This window comes from Pan troglodytes, chromosome 9, assembly GCF_028858775.2.
Source record: "Pan troglodytes isolate AG18354 chromosome 9, NHGRI_mPanTro3-v2.0_pri, whole genome shotgun sequence".
Taxonomy (NCBI): Eukaryota; Metazoa; Chordata; class Mammalia; order Primates; family Hominidae; genus Pan; species Pan troglodytes.
In genome coordinates this window covers 38,516,487-38,530,836 of record NC_072407.2, presented here as the reverse complement: position 1 = coordinate 38,530,836, position 14,350 = coordinate 38,516,487, and the positions used below count along the sequence as shown (strand labels likewise).

General features: G+C 44.0%; 1 protein-coding gene across 2 annotated transcripts in view; it reads left to right on the top strand.

The window, feature by feature from the left end:
* The first annotated feature begins 7,802 nt into the window (after positions 1-7,802).
* ELF5 (E74 like ETS transcription factor 5) overlaps positions 7,803-14,350 on the top strand; it is a 35,189-nt gene continuing 28,641 nt past the window's right edge. The window contains exon 1 of one of the 2 annotated variants that reach the window (XM_063783977.1): positions 7,803-8,108. In XM_063783977.1, the coding sequence (XP_063640047.1) occupies positions 7,885-8,108 (224 nt within the window). In that variant the 5' untranslated portion in view covers positions 7,803-7,884. Of the gene's footprint in view, positions 8,109-10,024; positions 10,240-14,350 lie in introns of those variants that run through there. The other variant, XM_003312977.2, reaches the window with a different exon arrangement.

The following is a 14,350-nucleotide window of genomic DNA, read 5'->3' as shown; positions in this document are numbered from 1 at the left end:
GGATTCCAAATAAACTAAAGATGAAAAAATGGATGAATGAATATCTACCATGTGCCAGACACATACACCTTTATTATTTCAATTGATCTAGTGAGTAGTTAATATTATTTTCATTTTGCTAATTTAGAAACAGAGACATCACAGTAATAATCATTTATTGAGTATTTAATATATGCCAGGCACTGGGCTAAGTGCTTCATATATTACATATATCATGTTATCTCATTTAATTGTCACCAAAACTGTATGAAGTGACAATTTATTTTCAGATGAAGAAACCAAGTCTCAAGGAGATAAGTAACTTGGCTACCAAGGGATAGAACTGAGATTTGAACCTACATCAATTAGACTCAAATCCCAGTGCTCTTTCTGTTACTGGTTTTTCTTTAACTGCCTTCTTATGTGGCTTATGTTCCTTGCAAAACCATGGATATCTTTTTAAATTATTGCATCACTCAAAAATATTCAGCCAAGTTCCACATCTCACTGGTTCTTTGGAACCAGAGAGATATCACTGTCCATACAACATGAAACAGAATGCTACCCATCTCCCTTCACACATTGAGAAAGAATTAAAACATAGTTTCATGAACAGGGGTGTGGGTAAGAGTGATGTCCAGGACATTGAAGACACCTGTCCAATTGCTTCACAATAATTTCCAAAAATTCCAATCCCAGACACTTACCTTAGGGGTGGACAAGTTCTAAGGGGAGCCCACTTAGGCCTACGGCTTGGGGTACAAGTGAGTCCATGTTGACATGAACCTGTGGGTGAGTCTTGGCAGCTTCTCAATTTTGAGGCCTCTCCCCTTGGATGTGTCAGTACCAGAATCATTGGATTTCTGTTGAGATACGATGTTAAACTCTGTAATAAAGTGACACATCAGAAAACTTCATAATAGTTTTGTAAAAGCATAATACCTAAATTCTTATACCATTCTGTGTTTGCAACAGAGACTTTCTCTAAACAAGTTCCCAAACAGAACCAAACTCAGGAAATTTCAGTGTATGATTTGGACACGTAAACTTTTTAATGGCCAATGAAACTGTGGAAGATGGTAAAAGATTGCAAAGACATGGATAAAAACAACAACAACAACAGTACGGGCCGGGTGTGGTGGCTCACACCTGTAATCCCAGCACTTTGGGAGGCTGAGAAGGGCAAATCACATGAGGCCAGGAATTAGACACCAGCCTGGGCAACATGGTGAAACCCTGTCTCTACTAAAAATACAAAAATTAGCTGGGTGTGGTGGTGTGAGCCTATAATCCCAGCTACACAGGAGGCTGAGGCATGAGAATTGCTTGAACCCAGGAGGCAGAGGCTGCGGTGAGCCGAAATCACAACATTGCACCCCAGGCTGGGTGACTGAGTGAGATTCTGTCAAAAGGAAAGGAAAGGAGAGGAGAGGAGAGGAGAGGAAGAAGAAATGAAAAGAAAGAAAGAAAGAAAGAAAGAAAGAAAGAAAGAAAGAAAGAAAGAAAGAAAGAACAGACAACAGTGTGACTCCCAGAAAAATGTAGGAGTCATATTTTATTTTTTGGGGGCAAGAGTAAGAGCAGAATCAAAGCTGGTGACAAAGTCTCGTTTTGCTGCCCCACACAAGTTTGCTCCTAAATAGCAGACAAAATCAGAGGCCTTTTCAATATTGAGGTCCCCATTAACAGTCAGAGGTCCCCTTGTTCATAGGTGCTGATATTCCAGACACATGATTCACAACTTACCCAGGACTGTCACATAGTGACACATGTAAGACTTCCTACTCCCATGAGTAGGAAGTAGCAGTCATGAGCTATCCATGCCTACTCTCTCCTTCCATGCACGGCCAGGTTTCCTCTTGATTGAAAGCGCCCCCCAGACACTGCAGAACACAGTGGCCAATGGGCCTGAGCTTTGAGTTAGGTTATCCTAGGATTGAATCCCAGCTCTGCTACTTAGGTGTGTGACCTGGGGCAAATTACTAAAGCTCTTTGAGCCTCAGTTTTCTCTTCTGTAAAATGGGTATAATAACAGCCCCACTCCTACAGCTATTGTGCTTGGCACATAATAAGCATCCATTTCTAGCAGGTCACCCCAATCCTTCATCACCCAACTCAAATGCCAAATCCCACAGAAAGTTTTTTTCTGGCTGCTCCAGCACTATTAGCTCCTCTTCTCTGAAGTCCTACAGCCCCTAACTCAAAATTTGGCTTGAAATTAATTAATGCCTCTAAATATTTCTTCTTGAATTCTCTGTTAGGTTATCTATTCCTTGAAGGCCACAACTAGGTCTTACTCTTTTTCACATCCCTCTTATTGATATTAAATACTGCCCTATTGGGTTTTTTATTGTTGTATTTATCAAATTCACATTTTAACATTTCTGAAATCAGGACAAGCTTTATTATCTATCTGCATATTTAACATAGCGTTTCCTCTAAGACAATTGTTTAAATCGATGACGTATCTTATAACCAACAACATCTTAGCATTAAGTCTTGTTTGACTGATGAGGCTAGATCTGCATGGATCCAGCATCACTTCTCACCTCCCATGCTCCATCTTCACATCCTTCCACTCCCATCTTTTGACCAAGGACATGCCTACGGGTGACAGTCAGCAGGAGTGAGGTGTTTAGTCTAGAGCTATGGAAGCCAATGTGTGTGGTCACACATGTTATCAAGCTGCATGTGTGATCATTCACACTGGACAGGTGAGGAAACAGGTTCAGAAAGTTACCTTCTCTCAGCAAGTCCAGTGTTCGCTTGCCTGCAAAAAGAGTAAGTGTTTAATAATTGTATGATTGATAATCTATTGATAACCTTCATTAGCATGAATCCCAGATTCGTCAAGCTAATTAGCCTGATCGGGAGGGACCACCCCATTCACTACCCAAGATTCCAATGGCAACACTGTTAGCCCAGTCCGTCCTCTAACAACAGTATGGGCTGGCCACAGGAGTCGTCCATTCCTCAGACTACCATCCCAAACAACTCTCTCAGAAAGCACACCTCATGTCTGCCACTTCCTATGTGTGGTAGGAAAACATCTAAAGAAAATCCTGTCTTCAGGAATCCTTCCTATGAGAAGGGTCCTCTTGGCTGTGCCTCTCAGATCTGTGCTTTTATAGAGGCATTATGGCTTCAGATTCACGGGGCTTACCCAAAATGTAGAAACCTCTAATAGATTGACTTCCAGTGTCTTTACTGGAAGAAGAAAGACCAGCAATATGGTCATGCAGTTGCATCAACTATTTCACAAACATTATCATAATTAAACCTATAACTATAAAATCATATTTTTGTTACAGATTTTAATGAAATCAAATTCTGTCATTTTATATTACAATATTCCCCATTGACTTTGCCATTGTTTAACCTCCAGGGTGCCTTCAGTACTGGAAATAACAGAGACATTTACTGTCCTGAGGCTCATAGCCAAGGAAGGGTTATTAAGAGGGCCACCTAACTGTTGCTTCGATTGAATCGGGGCTTCTGGTCAGGAAGATGGTAGCATGAACAGCTAAAGAGTGAGTTGGATGTAGGAGGATGAGGGAAAACACCCAAAGAGGAAACAAAGCAAAGAAAGAAATCTGACCAATCAATCAACCAATTGACAATCAACGAATGAGAATTGCTTAAGCACCCACTTTTGCACAAGTCTGTGCAAGGCATTTGGGGGGACGAAAGATTCATGACTCTTGTCCTTGCTTTCAAGGATCCTACCAGCAATTTGGGATGTCTAAGAAAATTGGTATCTCTTCAACTTAGATTCTGCCTCACCGAGAGGTACCAAATGGTAGCATAATGGTAAAGCTTGTGGACTCTGGTGCATAGGCTCCATATATGGTGCATTGGTGTATCCTGCAGAGGCTCCAGTACTGCTTTAAGCTTCATGTGCTATGTGATATTGGGCAAGTTACTTCAACTCTCTATCCCTGTTTCCTCATCAGTAAATTTTAGGTGATAATAATGGTACCTACCTCGGAGGAATGATGTAAGGATTAAATGACTTAATACCTGTAGCATGCCTAGACAGTTCTTTGCACCCGGTAAATGCTTAGCAAATGGTAGCTATTATGATTATTCATTGTGGAAGAGGAAGGGCAACATTATCCTACTTGTTACGGTAATGCCCAAAGGTTGGGGCTCTCAACCAATATCTGTGTCTCTCTCTATAGCCCATTACAATAACTGCCATTTATTGAAATTTACCATGCACCAAGAATCATAGTAGTAGATACTTCACTGGTGAGGAAATTGTGACCCTGAAAATCTGATAGCTCATCTAATGTCTCCCAGGTGGCAGGTGCTAGGAGTTTGTTGTTATATACATCCACTGACAGAAATCTTTTTGTTCCCAAATATTTGAGCCAATAGAGCATAGAAAATTGCATTTTCTCCAACAGACTCTTTTGTAAAAATAATATGAGAATAATAGTGACAGGGGTCTAATCCAAAGCCAGTGCATTTCACCATCACACTGTAGATCTCTCCTTCCAATGCTATTATCTGTGAATTTACCTAAACTTGTTTTTCTAACTCGCTTTTGTTTTCAGCCTGCGCTGCCTCTTGGGATGGTGGTAAAGGTGGCAGGTTGAGGGAAAAAATAAATGACAAAGAAATGTTCACCTTGGTTAAAGAAAGCAAGTTCTAGGAAAAGCATCTGAGATGTGAAGCCTGTTATATGTAGTGAAAAGAATAGGATGGAAGCCTCCAGCCTCTGTCAGATGGTATGCCCTTTAAGTCACATGATTTTATGATCCATGTAGGTATTGAGTGCATTCTTGATCCCAAGAATGATACTAGGCACCAGATTCAGTGAGGTACCAGAATTTCCACTCTATACTAACAGACAGATTGTGCCAGCAATAACCATGAATCCTAGAAATCTTGAGCCAACAGAGAGGGATGGGCCACCTTTTAGGCCAGTGTTGAGGCCAGAGCAAAAGAAGAGAGGCCAACTTAAGCTCCTGTTTCCACAGCTTGCCTTTAACATTGGTCAGGCCTGAGTTCAATGCAGGTTTGGCCACTGACCAACTGGGTGAGCCTCAGCAATCGTGGCACCTCTGTTTCTTTGTCTTAAAAAAGAAAATAGTGATAGCTACCTCCCACGATAATTGTGAAAAATAACCAAGGAAATACAGGTGAGTCATCCCAGCACAATACTTGGTACATCATAGATGCTCTTTAGGTGTGATTCTCTCCTCCCTATCCGCAAAGAACTGCCCCAGGAGCACCCAGAAACTGATTAGCACAACAGTTAAGAGGATGGGCTCCAGAGGCAGGCAGCCTAGACTAAAATACTTGCTCTACCACTTAGCTGTGTGACCGTGAACAAGTTACTTAACCTCTCTGTGCCTCAGTTTCCTCATCTGTAAATTAGAGATGATCAGTAACTTCCTTGTCGAATATGTATGAAAATTTAATGTAAGGAATATAACAGGTCAAAATGTAAATAAGCCACACTTAGTTAGGGCTCCTTCTACTCCCCAACTTTTCACTCATTTAATTCACACAACAACCCTACAGGAAATGTATTCCTTTTTTCCCATTTTACAGATGAGGCAACTGGGATGCAGAGATGTTCAATAGGCTTCCCAGACTCACCCAGACAGCAAATGGCAGATCAGAGATTCAAACTTGGGAAGTCTCCTTCCAGAATCTGTTTTCTTAGCCACTATGTTACAATTATAAGCCCAATTGGTGTTACTTAATATTGCTGTATAGCCAGGACACCAGAAGCAGGATAGGCTGGGAGTTCTAAAATGTCTCATTCCTTCTTCTGCCCCCCTCCCTCCACCCTAGTCCTTTTACCTTCCTCTTCCATCCCCAGTCCCCATTCTTGTTGTCATTCAACACTCATAATGCAGTTCTTAGATGCTTCATGTTCAATATCATCCAAGATCTCCATTCCAATCAAATTTAAGTTTAAAGTGATAGTTACACTTAATTAGAGTCAAATTCTTCTTTTATTTTGGGTTTATCTTAATCATCCCTTTTATCCACTGATCCAGAAGCCTGTAATTTCACACACGGGCACCCAGAAATGCTATATTATTCATTTGGGACCGTGAGACAAACAGAGTTCATGGTCTTGTACATCCATTGTCAGAAGACTTTTATACTCAAATAATTGAGTCAGTTGGGCAGCCACAGCCCCTGGGGAAAAAATTGAGCCAAAAGAGTATAGAAAAAATATAATTTCTCCAAAAGACTCTTTTTTTTTTTTTTTTTTTTTTTTTGAGATGGAGTCTCACTCTGTTGCCTCGGCTGGAGCGCAATGGCGTTATCTCGGCTCACTGCAACCTCCGCCTCCTGGGTTCAAGCGATTCTCCTGCCTCAGCCTCCTGAGTAGCTGGGATTACAGATGTGCACCACCACGCCCAGCTAATTTTTGTATTTTTAATAGAGATGGGGTTTCACCAGGTTGGCCAGGCTGGTCTTGAACTCCTGACCTCATGATCTGCTTGCCTCGGCCTCCCAAAGTGCTGGGATTACAGGCATGAGCCACTGCGCCCAGCCCAAAAGACTCTTTCTAAAAACAGTATCAGAATAACATGTTTTCCCTAAAAACCTCTCCACTGAGAAGAATGTATATGTTCAGAAACAAACACTGGTAACATTTCAGAAATCAATGACAAGATAGGCCAGTGCCCAACAATGGAAAACACAGTGTGTGGGACTATCACAGTGCACAGTCCCCCAGAAACCAAAGAGGAAGAGAAGTACAGAATTTTAAAGCTTGAAAGAGGCCCAAAGACCATGTAATCCAGTTACTTGCAAACCCTTTCTAAGGGCAGATTCTTTTGTTCAAATGAAATCTTACCCGGAAGATTTATATAAAAGCTGAGATGCTCTTATTGAGTCAGGAAGGAACGGGGTGGTCTAGAGCCTAACCCACTCTACTCCACTCCCATCCTCTCACCCGCAAAAGTCCTTGTAAGGGCTCCAGGGAGCCCCTGGGATTCCTCAAGTCGCAGTTTGAAAAAATCACTATTTCAATCCCACTTCCTCCTTTTGCCACTGGGGAAAAATGAAGCCCAGAGAAGTCTAGGTTACCCAGCCAAGATAGGGGTCTAGGCAGTCACCTATCTTCCTTCAACAGTTTTTCCATGATGACACCCCGAATCCTCTCATGAACTGCCTTTTGTTTCTGCAGGCTATATGCGTATTTGTATTTGTGTGTTTGTACCCATGCCCGGTGATCCCAAGAAAACATAACAAACCAGTCCTTGCTTTAGCTTTAAAGCTTGGAGTCTGCCATTTGAATACAACATCTCGGCTGCCCAAGATGGCTAGAAGCAGAATGCAAAAAGGCACAGGGTTATAAATACCTGTCTCATAGATGACCTGGGACACTGTGCTTCGCAGCCTAAATTAGGCAGAGTTTCTATTGTCACGAAGAAGTACTAAAAAGCGGGCAGTTCTCGGCGAGACACCTGAGAGCTGGCATCCACATGAGGAGAGGCCCTATCACTTACATTACACTCATGAAGCCCAGAGATGTTAGCTACATTTTTCTAGGTAGCACAGCTAGGAAATGATGGACACTGAATTTGAATCTAAAGGCAACTAGCTGCAAAACCTGAGGTCTTAACACTGGGCCTATAATGCTCTTCCTTCTTACCACATGGGAAAAACGGAGAAAGACATGATCTTACAAAAGCACTGGGCTCAGCCAGCCTGGGAGAGAGGCAGCGCAGACCGGCACCAGGGTGGAATCTCTGTGTTTCCCCTCCAGCTTGCACAGAGGAAAATTCCTCAGCAAACGCACGATCCCCGCACAGCTCCCAGGGACAAGAATTTTCTGCTTGTTTACTGAGTCCCCTGGGCTGGGAGTGGGGGGTTGCAGGGCAGGGGTGAGCTGGGCACAAAAGCAGGATAAAGGTAAACTTTCTGCATATGAGAACCATTTCACCCCCTCCAAAGAGCCGTGTCACACTGTATGTCACCGTCATCAAAGGGGCTGTGCGTAAACCTGAAAAACCAAACGGACCTGTCTGTAGGTGTCACTTATATCACAAGGCTACAGGTGTCTTTATTTCCACTGCACGCTGGTGCTGGGAGCGCCTGCCTTCTCTTGCCTTGAAAGCCTCATCTTTGGACCTAGCCACCGCTGCCCTCACGTAAGCGCCTTTTCTTTGCTTTTTTGGATGAATCGTAAGGGGTGTCAGGGCTCAGAGGCTCGGCCTGGGGCCTGGGTCTGCTCGTCCATCTCCAGCTCCAGGGCCGGCACCTGCGCTGGGTGCAGTCCCAGGGCCACCGGGAGCTGTTTGACACGGATGTGACGGCTTGCCTCAGAGAGACCTGCTTGCCTCCGCAGGCCGTGCGGCCACCCGCCCTCCTCACAGCCACCACTCCCTCTGGATCCCTTAGCTGAACCAAGGGGAATTAAGAGAACGCGCCCAGGCGCTCAGTTCTCTATCCTCCCTAAAGCTTCTTTAGGAAGGGAAGCTGGATTTTACTCAGAAAAATATTCAGCTTCAAGGAAAGCCCCCCACCTACCCTTCTCCCCTGACTGAATTCCTTTCCCCACCGGCCTGCCCACTGTCCCCCACCCCCTCGATACAGAGAACTGCCTTATTATAGTTTGGGGCATTTTCAGGAATTTGTACAAAACAGTTTTAAAAGAAACCCATTTGCCCTCTGACATCTCCCCAGAAGAGAATGCTTCCAGAAAAGCAATGGTTAGGGTTTTTCCACTGTGTTCTCAGGCCTTGTCAGACTCTGCAGTGTGTGGGGTTTCTGTGGGGTTGCCCCCTGCTGACAGCGACAGGTAGCACAAGCTCCCTCCTCAGGCTGAAGCCGGGCCTGCGTGTGGATGCCTTTTGTACGCCCGAAAGTGTGTCAGACATCACTAGGTGCAATCGCTTCATGTTACAGATGAGGAAACTGAGGCCAGAAAGGCTAGATGACTTAGGGAGGCAGCTCTGTGGTTCAGTCTAGTCCAGAGACCCAGGGAAAGGGGTGGTTTGCCCATCCGAGTGAACGCTTGATTCTTTTGTCTTCGTGTTCTCTGCGATAGTGTTTTTCATAATCTAAGGTATTCTTGGGCCGGAGTTTTCAGTTTGGTCATCTCCCTTTTTCAGAAGTCACCAGAGTGGCAAATTTTTAGATACATTGTTGATGGCTGATTTTTCCCTCTAAAACAGGATTCAACATATGTATTATGCCCCGTCCTTTGCATATATTGGATTGAATGATTTAAAAAAAAAAAATCCCCATTTTAGAGATGAGGAAACCGTAGTTCAAAGAGGGTCATGAATATTATATACCACATCTATATGAAAAAAAGCTTAAGAATTTCAGCAGGCTGGGTAGTAAGAAATGTGCCCCACATTCGCAGCAGCAGAGGTAGGATTTAACCCCTGATGTATGTAATCCAAAACTGGTAAGCTTTGCATCGAAGCCTACAGCAAACTACATGGCATACCTTTTTGGATCTTCGCTGCACCTTCAGAAAAACAGCTATAAACAAACAAACACGCAAACTCCCTAAGCGAGCTAAAGAAAAATGAGGAACCACTTGACAAGAGGTCAGCAAATTGGTTCTCACAGTTGCTAGGGTTCCTCCCAGAAGAACAAACCCTCAAGCACCCAACCCTCAATCTTTCTTTAGCAGTAAGTGTTGAAATACTCCACTGGGTTCTCCTCAATGGGCCCCTTCTTAGGGAGGTCCAAGGGCTAGGAAATTGACCCTCCCTTGCTCACAAGGCTTGGGACAGAGTGGACATTTGGGTATCACTGAGGCTTTAGGGAAGGAAAAGTGATTTTCTTCGCGATGATACCACTCAGAGGGTGGGGTTGAGGAAGCCCAATCTTGGCCACTTTTTTCTATATTTTGCACCCTATGGCCTAGTTCTGCCCAGTGATGATTTGGCCCGTAAACAGCCAATGTGTAGATGCTTAATTGGGCCAATTTTTGGTCACATGCCCAGAGTGAAGTTGATGATCACCACCAGAGTCAGGAAGGAATTTTCCTCCTCTGGCAAACTGGCCAAGGCTGAGTGGTTTGCTCCTTCCTCTCTCTCTGGGAGGCTGAGCAGGGGTGCCAGGTTGCTCAGGCCATGGGCGCCACACCTGTTATTGCTGCCTCTGATTTGTGTGACGCTGAGAAGCCCACAGGCCTGTGCCTTCAACTCGGTGGACCCTCTCTGTGTGCATTTGGTGTGTGAGCCAGCTCTGAGAAGGGTTCAGAAGCCACTGGAGGCATCTGGGGACCTCAGCTTCCATGCCATCTCTGCCTCACTCCCACAGGTACCTGCAGCCAACTTTCTCACGTGTGAAGTGAGCCCACCTGATTCCTCCACCTTGTGTTAATCATTCTTGAGCTTTTCCTACTTACTAGGCAGCTAGAATGATGACTACATTTGGGGGAAACTGATTCCAGCTTCCACGGATCTATCGGTGAGCAGTGAGTGAGGGTCCAGAGTGTTTAAGTTACCCGGCTAGGCTGGGCAAAGAATATTCAGTTGTCCTGAGGTATCTACCTCCAACTGGGGTAGAAGGCAGTGGGCACAGGAGAAAAGGGAGAAGAGGAAATCAGGGAGCTTTTTCAGCACTAAAAGTTCAGTCTGTGTGTGTAGTGGTTGGATTTTCCTCCAATTTGGTGGACTTGCTTGACCAAAAAATGCAAACATAATCAATGTGTATGCATATGTGTGTGAGTGCCCAGGTTTGGATGTGTTGGCTCAATCAGGTGGGTGTCTGCAGAAAGTCCCAGAGTTAGGGCAGACCTTGGGGGCTGTTTTATCTGTGTTCTTGTTTAGTAGTTGAAGAACTGAGATTTGGAGAGGGGCAAGAGGCAGAATCATAACTCCAGGCCCAGGGCTCCTTCCATGATGAGCCAGCTAGTCCCTCACAAAATGAAAAGTATGTCCAGAACAGCAGGCCAAGAGACCTCCCAGCAGATCCCTGTCTGTACTGACGCTGACACTAGGTGGATCTATCACAGCGCTTCTCCACCTTTTTTTTTATCACTTCTCCTAAGGACACTTTTTAGGTCATTTTTCTTAATCATCTCCCCACCAGAAATGTGAGTACCAGAGATAAACTATACATCTACTTAGACCTTTGGAGCGTGATAAAACACTGTAATTAATAACTCAGTTTTTTGATCCCCAAGAACTCATCTTTGTTCCCTAAAGAGGGGGGCAATATCACCCCCCTTGAGCAGGCCTGGCCTAACCTCAGGCCTGTGTTCACATATCCCTGGGCCTCAATGTTACTTCTGAGAAAGGGGGCTCCGGACATCTGCCTTTTCCCACCTATCCTGCTCTACCTCCACTAAAGAAGTCCTTAAGAGCTAACATCTTCAATTATTGCAAGGACCTTAGAGGGCCTAGAGAAGAGAGGCTACTGAATACAAAGCAGCCATTATTCTTGAACTCTCACACCTACTGCATGCTGGCTAAGTAGCCAAGGTCTTTTGTGGAGAGCCCAGAGTTAATAACACCCACTCCTGCTGTAACAGGAAAAAAAAAAAAAAAAAAAAAAAAAAAACCTTTTTCTGCTTTTATAAAAGATATTTTTTCCAAAAGCAAGAAATAATTACAGAAGAAAAATAGCATGCTGTACACCTGAGAAGGCTCTTTACAAAAACTTAATGGATATATTTTGCCTTAGAAGGAATTACCAAAGGGAACCAGATACAGCATTGTGTATAGTACTAGAGAGATTACAGATCAAGTGAGTAGGCCGGTATAAAGAGGAGAAAGAATAACAATATTAAAGGAGGTAAAAATACTATTGATCAAAAAATATTTCTAGTTTTTATATAATGCCATTCAATTTACCAAATGACCTTTTTTTTTTAATACCCAATGACTTTTGAGAGCAATTAGTGAGGCATAGATGAGGAAGATCTCATTCCCACTGTCGAGTTTTGAATTTAATGGATTCCTTATTTGACACTGAAGACCTGGGGACTGTTTTCTGTTTTCTTCCATGTGGAATTCACCTCTCCTTTCTCCCAACCCAATGAAGGTCATATCACAGGTCTGCCATCCTCTTCTTTAGTTTTCTGAGCCTTCTGGCCCAGAGGAAAAGGGATATATTTGTCTTCAGCCCTCACTTAAAGGAACTTTTCTGAAGTCCAGTCCAGAAAGCAGAAGTGGCTTTCAGCTCCTGAGGCCCTTCCCTTCCTCATAACCTCTCACCCCATCCCTCAGCATCCTACCCCCTCCCTGTCCCCCACACTCAGGATATAAAACCAGCCAATCCGTGGGAAAATCACAGCCCAAACCCAGGCAGCCTTGACATCTGTTTGATTGGGCTCCCAGGAGGAGATCCATGCCCACGATAATCTGCAGAGCACATTAACCCTCTCCAGGCATCAGCGAAGAGACTTCCCAGCAGAGTCTGGAAACTCTTGGGTGATGGCCCAGAAAAGGTGCCTAAGTGTCAGAATTCAAACTCGGTTATATATTTACATCTGGAGAGGAGTTCTCATGCACGGTTTTGTTGTTGTTGTTGTTGTTTTTGAGACAGAGTCTCACTCTGTCACCCAGGCTGGAGTGCAGTGGCACGATCTCAGCTCACTGCAACCTCTGCCTCCCGGGTTCAAGTGATTCTCATGCCTCAGCCTCCTGAGTAGCTGGGATTACAGGTGTGCACCACCATGCCCAGCTAATTGTTGTGTTTTTAGTGGAGACGGGGTTTCGCCATGTTGTCCAGGCTGGTCTCGAACTCCTGACCTCAAGCGATCTGCCCACCTTGGCCTTCCAAAGTGCTGGGATTTCAGGCATGAACCACCGCACCCGGCCTCTCATGCACATTTGATGGTGATGATGATGGTGGTTGGAGATTTTCAAGCATCTGCAAAGAATTGACCTTTGGTTTCAGAATCAAACAATCCTGCCCCTCTTAGTACTGAGGTTTGATTTGCTATATAAGTGTGCCTTGGGGCTCAATTGTGTTTTCAGAAAGAGAAGCAGATGGGCTGAGAGTCAGAAAACTAAGGACCTCCCTGCCACTTAACTCTGGCATCCACTGGCTATGTGACCTTGAGCTAGTTACACAAATTCCCTGAGTCTCAACTTCCTCAACTGTAAAATGGTGGCGGCGAGGAGGGAAATTGGACTAACTCAGTATCTTCCAACACGTGGTACTCACATCAACTGGCAATATGCCAGATGAATCTGGTTAGGGGTTGCAAACTTTTTCTTAAAGGGCCAGGTATTTTAGGATTAGCAGGCCAAAAGGCAAAATCAAGGATATGATGTAAATATTTATATAACCACTTAAAATGTAACCACTTAAAAATGTAAAGTTTTTTTTATTTTTTATTTTTTTGTGAGACATAGTCTTGCTCTGTCGCCCAGGCTGGAGTGCAGTGGCACAATCTCGGCTCACTGCAACCTCTGCCTCCCAGGTTCAAGCGATTCTCCTGTCTCACTCTCCCGAGTAGCTGGGATTGCAGGCATGCACCAACACACCCAGCTAATGTTTGTATTTTTAGTAGAGACGAGGTTTCACCATGTTGGCCAGGCTGGTCTTGAACTCCTGACCTCAGGTGACCCACCCGCCTGGGCCTCCCAAAGTGCTGGGATTACAGGTGTAAACCACTGCGCCCAGCAGTAAAATTATTTTTAACTGCAGGCTTTACAAAAATAGGTGAGGGACTGCATTTTGCCTGTAGGATGTAGTTTGCTAACCCCTGATTTAGGTGGCGCATGAACCATTTTTATTCAAACGCTTAAATATTTATTTTTATGTATGTTTTAAAAATCCTGACTTTCCATTTATATTGCTAATATAAAGTTTTCCTTTTAATTAGCATATTTATGTTAAAATAAAAAGGGAGTTGATGATTTTTTTAAGTATTTTAAATAAATAATAGTGCTCATAGTATATGGATTGAGTGAAATTATCACAGTCGTAGGCAAATGACTGAAGTTTAGGAAACACTGGACTAGATAAAGAATTCACTCCTGCCAATCCTAAAATTCCATGTGTTTAATATCCCAAGACACTTACCAGTGGTGTGATCTTGAGCAGCTATGTTCCCTTTGCAAAACGAGGAAAGAACTACTCTATGTCAACATTATTTCAAGAATCAGAAAAAAGAATTCAGGTGAACAGATTGTTTTAATCCACCAAACACGGATTATTATTTTTTCTGAATTGCGGGGAGATGGGATTCAGTAGAGAGTGGCATGTGGGAATATGGGAAGCAGCAAAGTTGAGACCGGCACAGGCAAGAATGTGTGCAAGCGGGGGCCCTAGGCCTGTTCTTTTCTGCCTTCCTTCCAGCCTCAACCACACACCCTGCCCCAGAGCTCCTTGCCGCCACCAAAGTGTGTGGGGACTGGAGCACAGCAATTAGAATGGGCTTTTTAAACAGACACACCTGAGCCACCACCCAGCT